The following is a 13,840-nucleotide window of genomic DNA, read 5'->3' as shown; positions in this document are numbered from 1 at the left end:
CAAACCAATAATTTATATTATTGCTTCATTAATAATTTTTAAAAAGGAGTTAATATGGAATTGTCATTTCAATAAGATGCAAGTAAGTTACTGTCAGTAGGATGGATAGTGAGTATTCCTTATGATCTCTTCATAATGAGGTATTGCAACAACCCTAGAAAAATCTTACAAAATATGGACAAGTCTTTTAAAGTAGAAGGACTGTGTTGAGCAAAGACCACAACAGGACTGTGGGCTGAGACAAAGTCCCACAGTAGGAAAAGTCCTACTCATAAAACACAGCTTAAGCAAGCCAGTTCCAAAGCCAATCCAACCAAACACACCAAACAACTGCAGCAGGTAGAAACAACCAAATTCCCAGGAAAAGGGCAGGGAAAGAACTGTTAGGTACAGTAGCTGTAATTTAATAACACTGCAGCCTTCTCTTCTAAGAATCAGAATGAAGGTTGAAGATGACAGGAGGAGAAAGGTATGTCAGCAGAGAGTTGTGAGCCTTTCTGTTTTTCCTACAAGTTGCATTTGAGATAGTCTCTTGAAAGACAGAATTTAAGTGAAGCACTACTGTGTTAAATCCTCAGCTGCTTTAGCCTTGAAGAGGTTGTGCTCTGAAAGGCTCCTCTCTCTTGGCAAAATTAGATCTTATGGTTTATGCAGCCAAGAGACATCTCAGTAAAACTCTTAAGTAGCAGGAAGATTTAGAAAATTGTATCAAAGATACTTAAGTTTGCATTTATTCTTACTTTTTGTTATGCTTTCCATGTATTTTGTGTCTCATTTTGTCATAAGGCACAGAATTGGTTTATTTATTTGTTTGTTTGTTTGTTTTAAAGTAAGACTTTTTTCAAAAGATAGTACATACAAATAAAGCTGTCTTGTAGGCAGATCCTTGGAGTGCCTAAAGCCCAAGATTAGTTTGGTAATTTGAGAAGCTAAACTATTTTTCTTAAAGAGATTTTTTTTTTTTCTGAATTGGATAGTAAGGGTTCAAAAGCAAAGTGACGACCTGTGATTTTGTGTGACACTACTGGCAGTCCAGTTTTGGGGAGCATCTGGTGAATAACCAATGCATCAGTGAGTGAAAATATTTTGTAAATTGCCTGAGCAACTGGAGCCAGTTAAAGTTATTCCAGCATAAATGAGCTTTAAAAATCACCTGCTAAGAGCGATGAAAAATAAAAGTGAATATCAGCAAACGCTGAACAGAGATGCAGAGAGGACTTATTAGTATGAGCCTGACTTCCACTGATTTCCTTGACTTGGACTGCAAATGGATACAGGAGGACTGGCAACCATGATGTGTTGAGATTGATTGTTGAAAGTTCGATCTCTGTTTGCTGTGGACTTTGGGCCTATGTGTGTTAGAACAGCACTTTTCTACACAGGTTTTAAATCTGACATGATGCGTATGTAACGCATCATGTCAGATTTGTGAAAGGTGTGTTTTTATGTTTACTACACCCTTCTAATACTCACGCAAAGAAAGATTGCATAAAAAGGAGGAAAATGTACCTTGGGAATCCCCTTTCCTCATAATTGCAGCTATATATTCTCAAGTTTCCTTGCATTCCTTTCCAGCAAAGAAATGACACATACAAGACTAGAAATCTGATTCATATGCCCACATGGCTTTATCTGTAGGTTGTTTCCCCAGTTCATCCTCTGAGAGGTCTTTAAAATACCATCCAGAGCACCAATTTGCCCATAATAGCCCTCCAACAGTGCATTATGTTAATAGAATTTTAGTGCATTCTCTTTTTTTTTTTCTTTTTTCTTTTTTTCCAGTTACTGAGCCTCATCCTCTCATCTGAAAAAGAGATCTGTTACTTTTGATGAGAAAGAATCTAGTTTTGTCTTGGTGACAGTAGTTAAATAGAAGGGTGTTGGGTTTGCGCTTTTCAGAAGCACTTAAATCTGTGTTGCTGGATCATTTTGTTGTATGGTGGTGTTGTGCTGCTGCGTTTGGGGAAGTAGTAAATGTTTCTGTGCAGCTTGAGAGAGCTGGATGGAGGGCTGAAGGGGCTGGGAACATGCCACATAGAAAAAGAGGCTGAATGCCAGGTAAGTTTATATCTATATAGGGTATAGCTTTGGGGGATCTGAAGGTCAGTGGGAAGTAAATAGAAGGACCAGAGAATGCAGGTGTAAAGAATTGCAGGTATGCCATGGAGTCTTGAGGACAGGTACCTGGATGTTGCCTGTCCCCATGCTGCAGAATTCAAAGCATAGTACTGAATTTTTTATCTTTCTCTCTAAAGAGCTTCAACAAAGTCAATATAAGCTTACATGTTTTTTTTTAAAGATCCTAAATGGTGGATGAAATAGGAAAGGATTGAATGCTAAAGCATGATGCACAGCTAGCCTGGAATGTAAATATATCCCTTCTTAATCACTCAGTAACCAATGCTCTTGGGTATCTTTCAGCTATCATGATGTTCTAGAAATGCTTGGCATTTCAGCAAAGCTGATCACCCAAACAAACCCAATGGCATCAGAAGTGGTAAAAAAGATCAACAAGAACATGCATTACTTGTCAAAAGGAGTGTTGTTTGAACGGTACCCCTGAACAGGGTGAAATGCAGTTAGATACAATGCAATGTCATGCATAAGATTAATAAATTATAAATGGGGATCTCCTCACTCGAAACTTGATAAGGAGGAAGCAGACAAGCTATTTGACTCACAAGATAAGTATTATTTCCAGTGCAATGTATCTGTAAAGGTTACTGTGATCATAAAATGCAGCAGGGCTGTTGTTGCTAGTACAGCTTGGGACATTTAGTAGCATGTTACAGGATTCTGCTGAGACCTCAAGTATCATTTGACAATTCACGTTTACAAAAGATGAAATGAAGCTGATTCCAGGTATTGTAGAAAAGAGCTATTAGGATATTCAGAAGAATAAACAGCCCATTTTATAAAAGGAAAATAGAAGAGCTTGGTTTGTTTGGCAAAAAGGGAGTTTTGTTAGGAATAGGTGAGTAAACACCAGGCATTAAAAAAAAAAAAAAAAAAAAAAAAAAAAAAAAGTTAATAGTTAATGCCAGAGCTGGTTTAGAGCCCAGTTGGATGTCAAATGGCTGTGAATAACTTCTATATAATTGCAAGAAGCCTGCAGGCTACATAGGAGAGGAATGCTCTAGAACAGCAGTCCAGTGGGAGACTTATGGGTAAAAGAACTGACTGTTTTAAGATTGGTCTTGATGCTTTTACATAGAACCCATTTATGACAGATCTTGACGTATGATAATGCGGGAGAGGAATGAAACTGCAATTGCAGGAGAATAGGCTTGATTCATGAGGCCTTTTTCAGTCCTTGAGCCCTGATGGTCCAGCAACAGAGAATTTAGATCTCCTGCATCCAGACAGTAGTGAAGCAATAAAAAGGTTTCTGCACAAAGGGCACATTTACTTTCCAGCTATTAAGTAATTTTATTGTCTCAGCACCTTAGCAGAGGGATATATTGATCCATACATAATACATGGTAAGGAGCTCCACAGTATGCATGTATCTTTTTCCCTTTCTCTTAGTATGGAATGACAACTTTTATATGTCTGAACCAAGTTAGTTGTTCAATCCCTGGACTCTTGTTTGGCACAGGTAAGTAGATTCCTTACATAGTTCTTTCTGGCTCTGAGTTCATTTTGGCTGCCAAAGCAGTGGGTATTTTACTTTCTAAAATGTATTTGGTTACAGATCAAATTGAATTTGAAGAGAACAGTGCAATGGCATAGGCTTATCTTTGTGTCTGGTCCCTGCTTACTGCTTTACCAGATACTTTCTTTCTGATAAGCCATATTTATCAATGTTGTTGAAAGCTTTTTTTATCAACAACAGCCTTTGGCACAGATGTACTTAATGTTTGCTTACATACTTTCCCTGTGTCAAAAGTTGCTTGAGATTTGGAGAAAACAACTCCTTGTTGAAGGGACCTGTAGAGAGTTCATTGTGGAGAATCAAGGAGCCTTTGTCACATAAAAAGGCAAAAAGGCCAAATTTTAAATTTCAAATGCTAAAACAAGTTTGAAAGTCTTAAGTACAATTTTGCAAAGCCTTTATTAGTTAGCTGGTGATTATTTTTTAGCTAACCCAGACCCTCAGAAACACTTTTGAATCACTTTCAACAGTAAAATGTGAGTTGTGCAGTGGGAATTAGTTGACGGTGTTCAGTGATCTGTATGATGGTAGAAACATTTCACTACAGAAGAGGCTCTGGGTGTTGGTAATAAGCATGGTGCCTTTCTATGCTGCTAAGTCTGACTGAGAACATCAGTTCTTTTTTATGTGTACCCTGATTTGGGGTTAATTAATTTGGGACCAAATTTCTGCAAAGCCTTTTGAACATGAAAATTCTTGTGTGTTGACCTGAAGTCAACAGCAGAATCAGAAGTCTTAATCTATATGTTTAAGTACTTATCATGTCAGGTGCAATGTTATTAAGTTTTTTTAAGATCAGTAGTTTTTCAGTCAGACTTTTATTTCCACTGTCTTCAGAGCATCCCCTATTGTAGCTGCAATCATAGGCTTGTTTGTTATTGCTGAAAAGACCGAAAAGTAGGTCTGTGTAATGAACTGTGGTCACAAGGAGTCATGTTTGGGGTGTTTGAATTCCACCTTAGTTCTAATTTGAGAAACTTTTAGCTGCAAAAGTCTCAGACACAGCCCATGTCTCACCCACTGAATCATGAGCAGATCCTAGCAAGCAAACTGAATCCATTGCTTCTCCTGTTTTGACCATGGGATTCCCTACATGCCTGTAATTGTACAAAACATGAGGCTGCAGAGGGGCAGCCAGAAGCCAGGCATTAAAACCATGCCAGAATAGAGACAATATAAAGACACTGTATAGATTTTGCCTTTCTCTCCAAAAGGAAAAGCTATTTTTCACTTGGGCTATACTAAGTTTATCCTCAAATGCACACAGTATCAGCACCAGGAAATTGGTTAAAGCACTTACCCAGAATCCAGAATGCTCTATGAAGTACCATAGAATCTGAACCTGTAGTTCCTGATTCCAGCAGAGCCTCATGGTATTCTGAGTTCAGGCTTTTTTCCGTGTCATCTGTTGGAGATCAGCATCTTCACGTCTGAAAAATATAAGATTCTAGACAAAAACTCCAGGGGAAGGCAATTTGCCTTTTTCTATTGATGTAATGGAGATTCCTGGACGATTTAGGTGAAGTCCTGGGTTCTGGTTCCTGTTCTAAAGGCTGGCTCTGTCTTGTCCATTTAGAAGCTCTTGGATTAAAGGAGTTAAGCATCTCTGGCATAGACAGGAGCTTAGTGTGTTGCTTTCCACCTTTTAGTGGTCCATCTTCAGCAGCGGTGACCCAGGTTAGTCTGTAGTCTGGTGTTCATAGCACACTCCTGGACAGGAGCAAGCTGTGGGGTTAATCCACTTGAGCCTAGCACAGAGTTCAGCCCACCTACTAACTCAACGGGAAGACCACTTTTTCCTGACAGTAGGAATCTACTCTCAAATACTTGATGTATTCTACTGAAATTGGACAAGAGAGTGACTAGATCAGGCCTGAACCAGATATCTACTTGAGGACACACTGTGCTTAGTGATTTGTGTAACTTGGCATGAGGCAGCTCCCTGATGAATGTGCAGGAGCAGAGATGTGCTCCGGAGGCAGCCAGTGAATTGCCCTGCTGCAGTCAGGTGCTTGCTTTAGATGCTGCACAGTGTAAGCTGTGTAACATCTGATGTTTTCAGTTTGGTCTTATGTCTCATTTTTGTCATGCAACGATTGTGTCATCTGCTTGGGGCTTGTTTCCTACAGTTTGTGTCATGACAGAAGGTTTTCATATTATTAAATGTCACCTTTTGAATTGTCAGCTTCAGGGACTGTTTTCTTCACTCATGATTTGGAACAAAACTGTCTAATAAAGCGTCACTTCAAAGTTTATTTCATAGTTTAGAAACCTACATCTGAACATTTGTTTGTGGAACTGCAAGGCTGGTACAAGCTTTGGGGAACTCAAGTGAATGCCTCTAATGTAGGCCTACAAATAATTGTATGTAGAGTGTGAAGAGATAAAGTCCTGTAGGACTGAACTCTCTGTCCATTTCTTTGTGTTGTTACAGGAGACCTTTTCACCTGACCAGAACAGCAATTTCACTTCCCTAGTACAAGAATTACATCTAAGAGAGTAAAATTTCAGTGGTACAGAGCTGTTGGATATGAGGGTCTTATTTATTAAATCAGCAGTTATCACGAACCTTCTGCCTTTACTATGAACAATATTTAGCCCTGGTTTTGCACCCTAGAATTCTAGTTGTGGAGCCAGTGTCATTCTAGATTTACCTAGTGTTCTGTCTTTCTGCTAAATCATGAAGAAACCTGGATTATGGGATTACTGGAAAGCTGAGACACCTCATGTCCTGCTTAGTTTTATGTCTTCCAGTTAGGAATGACCACTCCCAAATCGATCCCCTTAAAGAAAGATGCATGTGGTATTTATTTTGGATATTAGGAGGACTTCATGTGCTTACAATCATAATAATTTTTGTTGTGCTTTGGTTTATTTTAAATGGACCATCTGAATCTGGATTGTGTTTGTTTAGACTATGAGCTTGAAGGCTAAACAACTTTGAGGTTTTCAAATGAATGTATATGTTATTAGTAGATTCCAGGGATTCAAATTAGTACATTTTTAGAGGTGGTCTGCCTTGGGTATAAATAAAAATTTGAGTTGGACACTGAATTTTCTCTTGGCAGCCTTTTCTGGTATTAATTTCTTGCTTTAGTTTCTGACACTGTGTGTGTTGTAATACTCAATCACAGTTTGCACAAACAGAGTTTTACTATATCCACGGAGTTTTCTGTGTAATTTCATCCATAGTTTTAAAATACCCTACCCTAGGATGTGGTAAAGTTGTTTCAGCATTTATATGCGTGCTTTTTTTTCTTAATCAATACATCATATTCATATAAGTAATATTCAATAAGTCATATCCAAGTCATAATATATATATATATACGCACACATATGTGTATAATAATTAAGAAATTTGCGCTAGGGGGGTGGGGGGGAGAGGGGGTGCTTCTTTGAATGGCAGCTCTGAGACGGCAGAAAGGGCCAGATAATTTTGCAATCTAGTTTCAAATCAGTGTAGCCAGGTAAGCATGCACAGGAAAACTGACTCATTAGTGTAATAAGTTCAATAGAATGATGCCGAAAAAGGCCTTTAAAAATAATTATACTACATAATTTCATTTTGGTACAACTTGGGGGTGGGTTAAGGGGGAAGCTGAAGTTAACATGTGTTCCTTCCAAGGTCTCTCTTCTCTGAATCAACGTGCCCTTTTGTAGAAGCCACTGTCTACACACCAGAACCTGCCAACTGTTGAGACTCACTTGTGCTATTCACCTCTTAACTACAAGTAGCTGTCAGCAGTACTGCTTAACTTTTTAACTTCCTGGCCTGCAGTGCTATATGCCCAAGAAAAAAAATCTGATTAGGAAAACACAAATTCCTAGCGGTAACAACTGTTAGATGATTAAATTGTAGCTTATCCTGAATGTTGTGAATCAAATGGAACATGATTAAGCAGTGTGCACAAATATTAAATATTAGTCTGAAAAGGTTGTGGATCAGTACTGCTCAGCGTAAGCGCTAGGAAATCAGGCTCTCCATGAGGAAAAAGCTAAGCAAATATGCAACACAGATTAGAACAAGTTCAGGTTATTTTTCGTCAAATATTTTCATCAATGCTTCCCTGTGTTAAGAATAGTATATCATATTTGGCTCTTTTGAAATGCAATGATTTATGGTTCACCTGATATTTAAATTGGAAGAGTGCAAGGGAGAGAGAACAATTTTTTGAACGTAACTCTTCCACTTAGTTACTAGATAGTTACTCTAAATCTAAACATGAAACAGCAAGCTAAATGGAGCAATTTAACAATCATGGGTGCACAGTACAATGTCTGTGTTGTATTTCCACATTAACATCTTTGATTCATTGATACTTTTTTTGTTTTTAATGAAGTAGGATAGAACTCATCACTGTGCCACACAATTGCTTCAGAAAGAATGTTTACTGTTGGAGTCTCTCAAAACACTAAAATCATCCTTCTGCAAGCTCCCAAGTTTAACTTCATGAAGTTGTGCCATTCAGTGGCATGAGCTTGCAGTCTTTTTCATCACAAAAAAATACACCATGGTCATTGATTAGAAGCAGGTGAAATGAAAGTACATTTAACATTTGAACATAGAAACCATTGTCAACTTTTTCCTTTGAAAGTATGTGAGGCTGTTATGAAAGAAAACTGATAGCTATATTAATGATAAAGTGCTATAGGAACTTGTCATCTCTTCACTTTGCCTATGAGAGGGGATTTCACTTTTTTTTTTTAAGTATGTATGTATGGTTTCATAGGAAAGATCAGGATCTCATTAGAATGTAATCTTTAGAAACACTGTAGTTAGGTTTCACAGCTTTCTGCTCTTTTATCCATTATTCCAAAGTCTCTGTGGATGAAACCGATGCTTCTTTTCCCTGCTTTTCAAAGGAACTATGTGAACATTTTACCTTCAGGTTTTTCCTCACATTTGCCAGCCTGTAGTCTACTGATAGATTTTTGTAGCCAATTACTATATTTAAATGGAAGTTGCTGCTTTGTAAGCTGCTGTTCCACAGCCTTGATGGCAAAAGTAGACAGATGGATGGGGGAAGGGATTGTTTTGTCAGGATGAATTTAAAGCATAAGGAATATGTTAAACTGACAGCATTGCAAACTAAAGTCTTCTCACTGCCTGTGTCCTTGCAGTGTTCACAGGTCTTTCTTGTGCTTCTTCCCCAGCTCAGGCCTAACATTAAGTTCTGAGTTTGCTCTTCTGTTCTGTTGTTACTTGCTTTGATCACATTGCACCTAGTAAATGTAAAGCTGCTGATGCTTTGTGACAAGTTTTTAGTGCCTGAACCTAAAGTACTAATTTGGAAGTATTTTCCAGGCACAGCTTACAAGACAAACATCAACCAATTGTTGGTGGTTGTTACTGGTTTTTGTCATTAGTTGTAGCTGCTGGGAGCCCAAAATAAAACTTTTGAAGTCTTAGCCATTATGTAAAAGACAAAGTGGTGCAACTATTTGTGGCATCTGGGTCTATTGATTTACTGCAGCCTGTCAGTCTTAGAGGGGTGTGCTGCTACGTCAGCTTGCGCTCTCTATTGTTTCAACTGCTGTGGCCTTTGTGTTTGATCCTGCCAGTGCTTGCGTCAGTGATGCATATCATCGCCTGCGTGATGTCAAAGTGTGGGTGTTCCGTTATAGAGCCATAGTTAACCTAATGTGCTGCAGTAAATCCTGAATGCTATTTCCTCCTGGGGATAAGAGTGATTCATCGCCGTTCACATTAGACTAATGCTAAGTATAGCAGTGCTCATGAGCCGCAGTAGCCACATAGATTAGTATCAAAGTCATTGCAGCTTTCTGACCGCCAGGCCAGAAAGTGTGTATTGGTGCACATCCTTTCTTAGGTGTAAACTGATTAGCAGTTCAGCTAAAGGTAAATCCTGTGGAAGGACTGGAGCTGGAGTAATTCTTTATAACTTAATTATGCTAATTACCGTAAAAGCTTTCAGCTAAAGAACTTGGATCACACCAGCCGATGCCAGTCGGTAGACTGCAGTGCAAAGCAGAGCGGCGGCATGGCTCAGGAACCCCGCCCCGGCGGGGACGATGCCCCCCGAAAACCCGCCGCGCTCGCTCCTTGAAGCCCAGAGCGGCAGCCGGGCCGGCTCTCGGCCGCGGCGCGGGCAGGGCGGAGCGCAGCGGCGCGGAGCAGGCCGCGGGGCGGGGCGGAGCGGAACGGAGCGCAGCGGAGCGGGCAGCCGCGCACCTGAGCGACCCGCCCCGCCCGCCGCCGCTGCCGCCCCGCCTGCCGCGGCGCGCCGGGGAGCAGCCGTCAGCCCGGGCCCGGCCCGCCCGCTGCCCAACCCGAAATGAGCGGTAAGGTGTCCCGGCCGGCCGGCTCGGCCGCCGCGGTGAAACACGACAAGCAAGGTGCGGCGGTACGGGCAGCCCCCGCGGGGTGAGAGACGCGGGGAAGCCGAGCGCTGCTCAGCCCCTCTCTGGGTGAGGCGGGGGCCGGCCGGGCCTGGGGGGCTGCGGCAGCCCCCACGCCGTGGCTGTAGCCGGCAGGCGGTGCGGCAAGAGGCCGCGGCCAGCCCGGGTTTTGTAAGAGCGGGGTATGGGCGGTCACTGCCCCGGAAGAGCATCCGCCGGGGCGGGCGGGGAGCGGGCACCGCCGGGGCCGCGGTGCGGACCTCACTGGCCGCCTCTGCGGGAGGCTCAACGGGGAGCGAATGGTGGAAATAAAAAGAAATGGTCTGTCTGTTAGGCGAGCGGTGGCGGTGTCCTCAAATGTTCAGGAGTTGCTATGTTTAGATCAGCTCGTCAAGATCCTCGCGATCATGCAGCGCTGTTAATTTTGCTACACGGTTATTGTAGCTGTAATGAGCATAATGAGGTTTTTACAGCCTACTCAAATAGACATGTTGGGGAATTTCAACAGCTGTTGCTGGGGGGGGCGAGGTATTCCTCCCATTATTGCAGTTTTTTAAATATTCTTCCTGTTTCAGGGCACATACTCTTGAGTCTTACGTGATCTTTGGTGGGCACCTTGATTTTTATTTTTTTAAATCTTAGGACAAAATGCTTACATAGAGACTTTGCAAGCTTTCCCTTTCATAGTTGCGAAACACTGAATTTCAGGACAATAATAAACTGAAGGTGTGGTGAAACATCTGCTTCAGCTGAGTTAAATAAACCTTTACTGTCTTTGATGAGTCATTTTTCAATAATAAAGTATAAACATAGATTGTCTCCCACAATACTTCTTTTCCATTTCTTACATAAAAGAACTTGTATACCTAAAAGTATACAGAAGATTCGAGACCTCCTCTTACAACAGTCTAGTCATCAACATTTATAATGTAGTGATTTGGATGAAGTCAATTCCATTTATGTGCAATATAGAAAATAAGGTGTTTGCTTGACGCAGATTCCTGGTTGTTGTTTGCTGGCACTTTATAATCAGTCTCACCTTGTGGTAAAACACATTGGCTGTGTCATGCACCAGTCTACACAATACCTAAGAGCATGAATATTCCTCTTGCAGTGTATTTCACTGAAGCAGAGCCAAGATCTTCATATTAGTTGTTCTTAAAAAGAAAAAAAAATCTACTTTTGTATTGTATTAGCATTTTATCTTTAGAGACAGGAAAGTTGTTTGTTTGATTGTTTTTAATTTTGCAGGTAGTAATATGCTTTCTGTCAAGAAATCAGTAATTTAACTGTAAAGATCCTATGTTCATTAAAATATATAAAGTCCGCCAACTTTTTTCCATGCTTTCCATTTTCTTGAATGTTCTTTTGCAGTCTAAATTCATTCCACAGCCACTTGCAAATCTCATCAGAAGTAAATTAGAGTTCATTCATTCTGGAACTTTAAAGTGCTGAAGATGGAATGCACGTTTTCCAACTATGAATTTTACTGTAACACTGCAATGTTATTTCAGGTTCATACATTGCCTTTATGTCTTTATTTTTGTGACCACTAGATTATGGGTATACTGAAAATGGTTTTGTGGATCAACTGTTATACCGGATTGGAGAAAACTACTTTTTTGGTTTTAGAGAAAGCACTAAATAGGTGAACTTTAAAAGTATTCTTAAACAATGTTCTTTAGACCTTTAAAGCAAAACAAAAAAAAGGCCAAATGCAGAAATACCCACCAGTTCACAAAGAAACAGGCTGTTCATGTTAGAGTTCCTTCATCCCCCAAAAAGCTGAGTTTGCTGTAAAAAGCTCCAGTAACTGTGGTCTTAACTCTCAATTTACCTCAAACTTACATAGCTTAAAATGGAAAACCTCCAAGTAAGCAATACAAGATATAAGCTGTATAAAATTGACCCTCTTAGGTAAAAACTTAAACCATTATTTGGCTGAATGGCAATTTATAATAAATATACTTCCATTACTGTTGAATTTTTTTAATTTCTTGTAAGCTAATGTTCTAAACACTTTCAGTATCTCTTTCGCTGCTTTTCACTCTCATTTCTTTGTAGCCCTTCATACTCAGGCAAAACTTTCTCTGAAACATTTTTGAGTTTCAGCTGAGCAAAAAGACACAAAGAAAAGAAGGTTCAGTTCTCAATTTGTAGTTTGCTGTAGTCTTTATATTCTTTGCTGTTACACAGTAACTTCTGTATCTTCTTATGTATAATAAAGGTGGATTACATGCTACTTTTTTAAAGAATGCTTTTTGTTCCTTTTCTCCTCTCTTGGCATTCGGACATAGTTACTTTTATATTTCTGTCAAGTTCATACTTAGAAGAATGAGGTACGCGAGTCTCACGTATTGTACTTTGCATTTACTTAGCACTTTCCATTTGCAGACCTTAAATGGGTTTATAAAAACATGAATGTGGAGCTGTGGATGCCCTTTCGGAAATCTTATTGAAACTTCAGTAAGAGTTGGGTTGGTACTCTTGGTACCTTCACTACACTGAACAAGCAATTTGGAGAATGCAGCTTGGAAGTATCTGAATCCCAACCTTATGCACTTGCCACAGAACATGGTCAGATTATATTGTGTTTCAGTTTTTCTTTAATTATTAAACTTCAGCGATTGTTGCCTTGTGTATTTTAAACACAAGAATGTAAGGACACCTGTAGGCGGTCCCGCTTGAGGCCTCTGCCAATGTGTTTGCTCGCCTAGAGGCTAGTATCAAATATTAAAGGGGAGTGTGCAAGGACAGGGCAGGCACACCAGATAACTTTCTTGTTTCTAACCTCCTGCACCAAAAGAAGTACTTGTATTTTTTTTACAGCTCTTAATGCATTACTTATCTTAATTTGGTTACCCTCTTCTGAACCTGACCTTTCATTTCCACAATGTTCTTAAAGCAAGGAGTTACACAATTTAATTGCATATTTAGTTGCATATGCATAGTTGCAAATAATTTTTATCTGCTTTAAAAATTTTACCTGGTTGATTTAATTTAGTATCTCTGGCTTTTGCACATGAGAAACCATGAATGATCTATCTTCCCATTTTTAGGCAGTTTGTGGGTGCTTTTTTATAGGTCTTTTACTATTTCTCTGCTGCAAGTCTTTTTATGTTTTAACCATCTTCAGGTGGAAGAATCCTGGTCTTTTTAGTCTTTCCTGATAAACAGGTGGAAAGCCACTGTAAACTTTTTTTTTGGTCCTTTTCTAGTTCTGTGTGTTCTTTTTGAAAGGTGGAGACAAGCATTGCACATAGTTATTGAGGTACAGTGTGGATTTATAGCATAGTGTAGTAATGTATTCTGCTTGTTCACTGTTAGTACTGGTTTTTAATGTTCTCTTTCTTTCAGCAAATACCACTGAACAGTGCTTGGCTGGCATTTCCTTAGAAATATATGTAGTAACTCCATAGTTGCTTTTTTTTTTGCAGCTAACTTACGGCTTATCATTGTAAACAAATACTTCTGTTGTTTTTGTCCAGGTGCATTACTCTGTACTTATCAGCACTATTTTTTGTGCATTTTTATCATCGGGTCATTGAGTACTGTGAGCTCCTTTGCAGCTCTCTGAGTGCATACCAAGGATTTGTCACCGTGCTGTTCATTTCCTTGTCCAGAGATTTTGTTAATGCATTGAATAGATTAATCTCTGCATGCCTCGGGGATTCCTTTGGTCACTCCAGGCACTTTGAAAGCTAATCACTTCTCTTCTTTGTTCCCTGTTCTCAAGCTATTCTTGAGAAACCCTGTTTCCTTTTTAACCAAAGGCAGCGTTATCTCTTTTAGAGTCTTTGAGAAAGATTGTGGAAAGCTTTT

General features: G+C 39.8%; 1 protein-coding gene across 6 annotated transcripts in view; it reads left to right on the top strand.

Annotated features, from left to right (window-relative positions):
- FNDC3A (fibronectin type III domain containing 3A) overlaps positions 1-13,840 on the top strand; it is a 120,780-nt gene that overhangs the window by 52,930 nt on the left and 54,010 nt on the right. Inside the window, exon 1 of one of the 6 annotated variants that reach the window (XM_065053453.1) lies at positions 9,889-9,961. The exons of the other annotated variants lie outside the window; for them this stretch is intronic. Within the exon in view, the coding sequence (XP_064909525.1) occupies positions 9,955-9,961 (7 nt within the window). The 5' untranslated portion in view covers positions 9,889-9,954. Of the gene's footprint in view, positions 1-9,888; positions 9,962-13,840 lie in introns of those variants that run through there. 6 annotated transcript variants of the gene reach the window in all.

Source organism: Columba livia, chromosome 1 (assembly GCF_036013475.1).
Source record: "Columba livia isolate bColLiv1 breed racing homer chromosome 1, bColLiv1.pat.W.v2, whole genome shotgun sequence".
In the NCBI taxonomy this organism is placed as follows: domain Eukaryota; kingdom Metazoa; phylum Chordata; class Aves; order Columbiformes; family Columbidae; genus Columba; species Columba livia.
The sequence above is the reverse complement of the archived record's forward strand: the minus strand, read 5'-3'. Positions and strand labels throughout refer to the sequence as shown.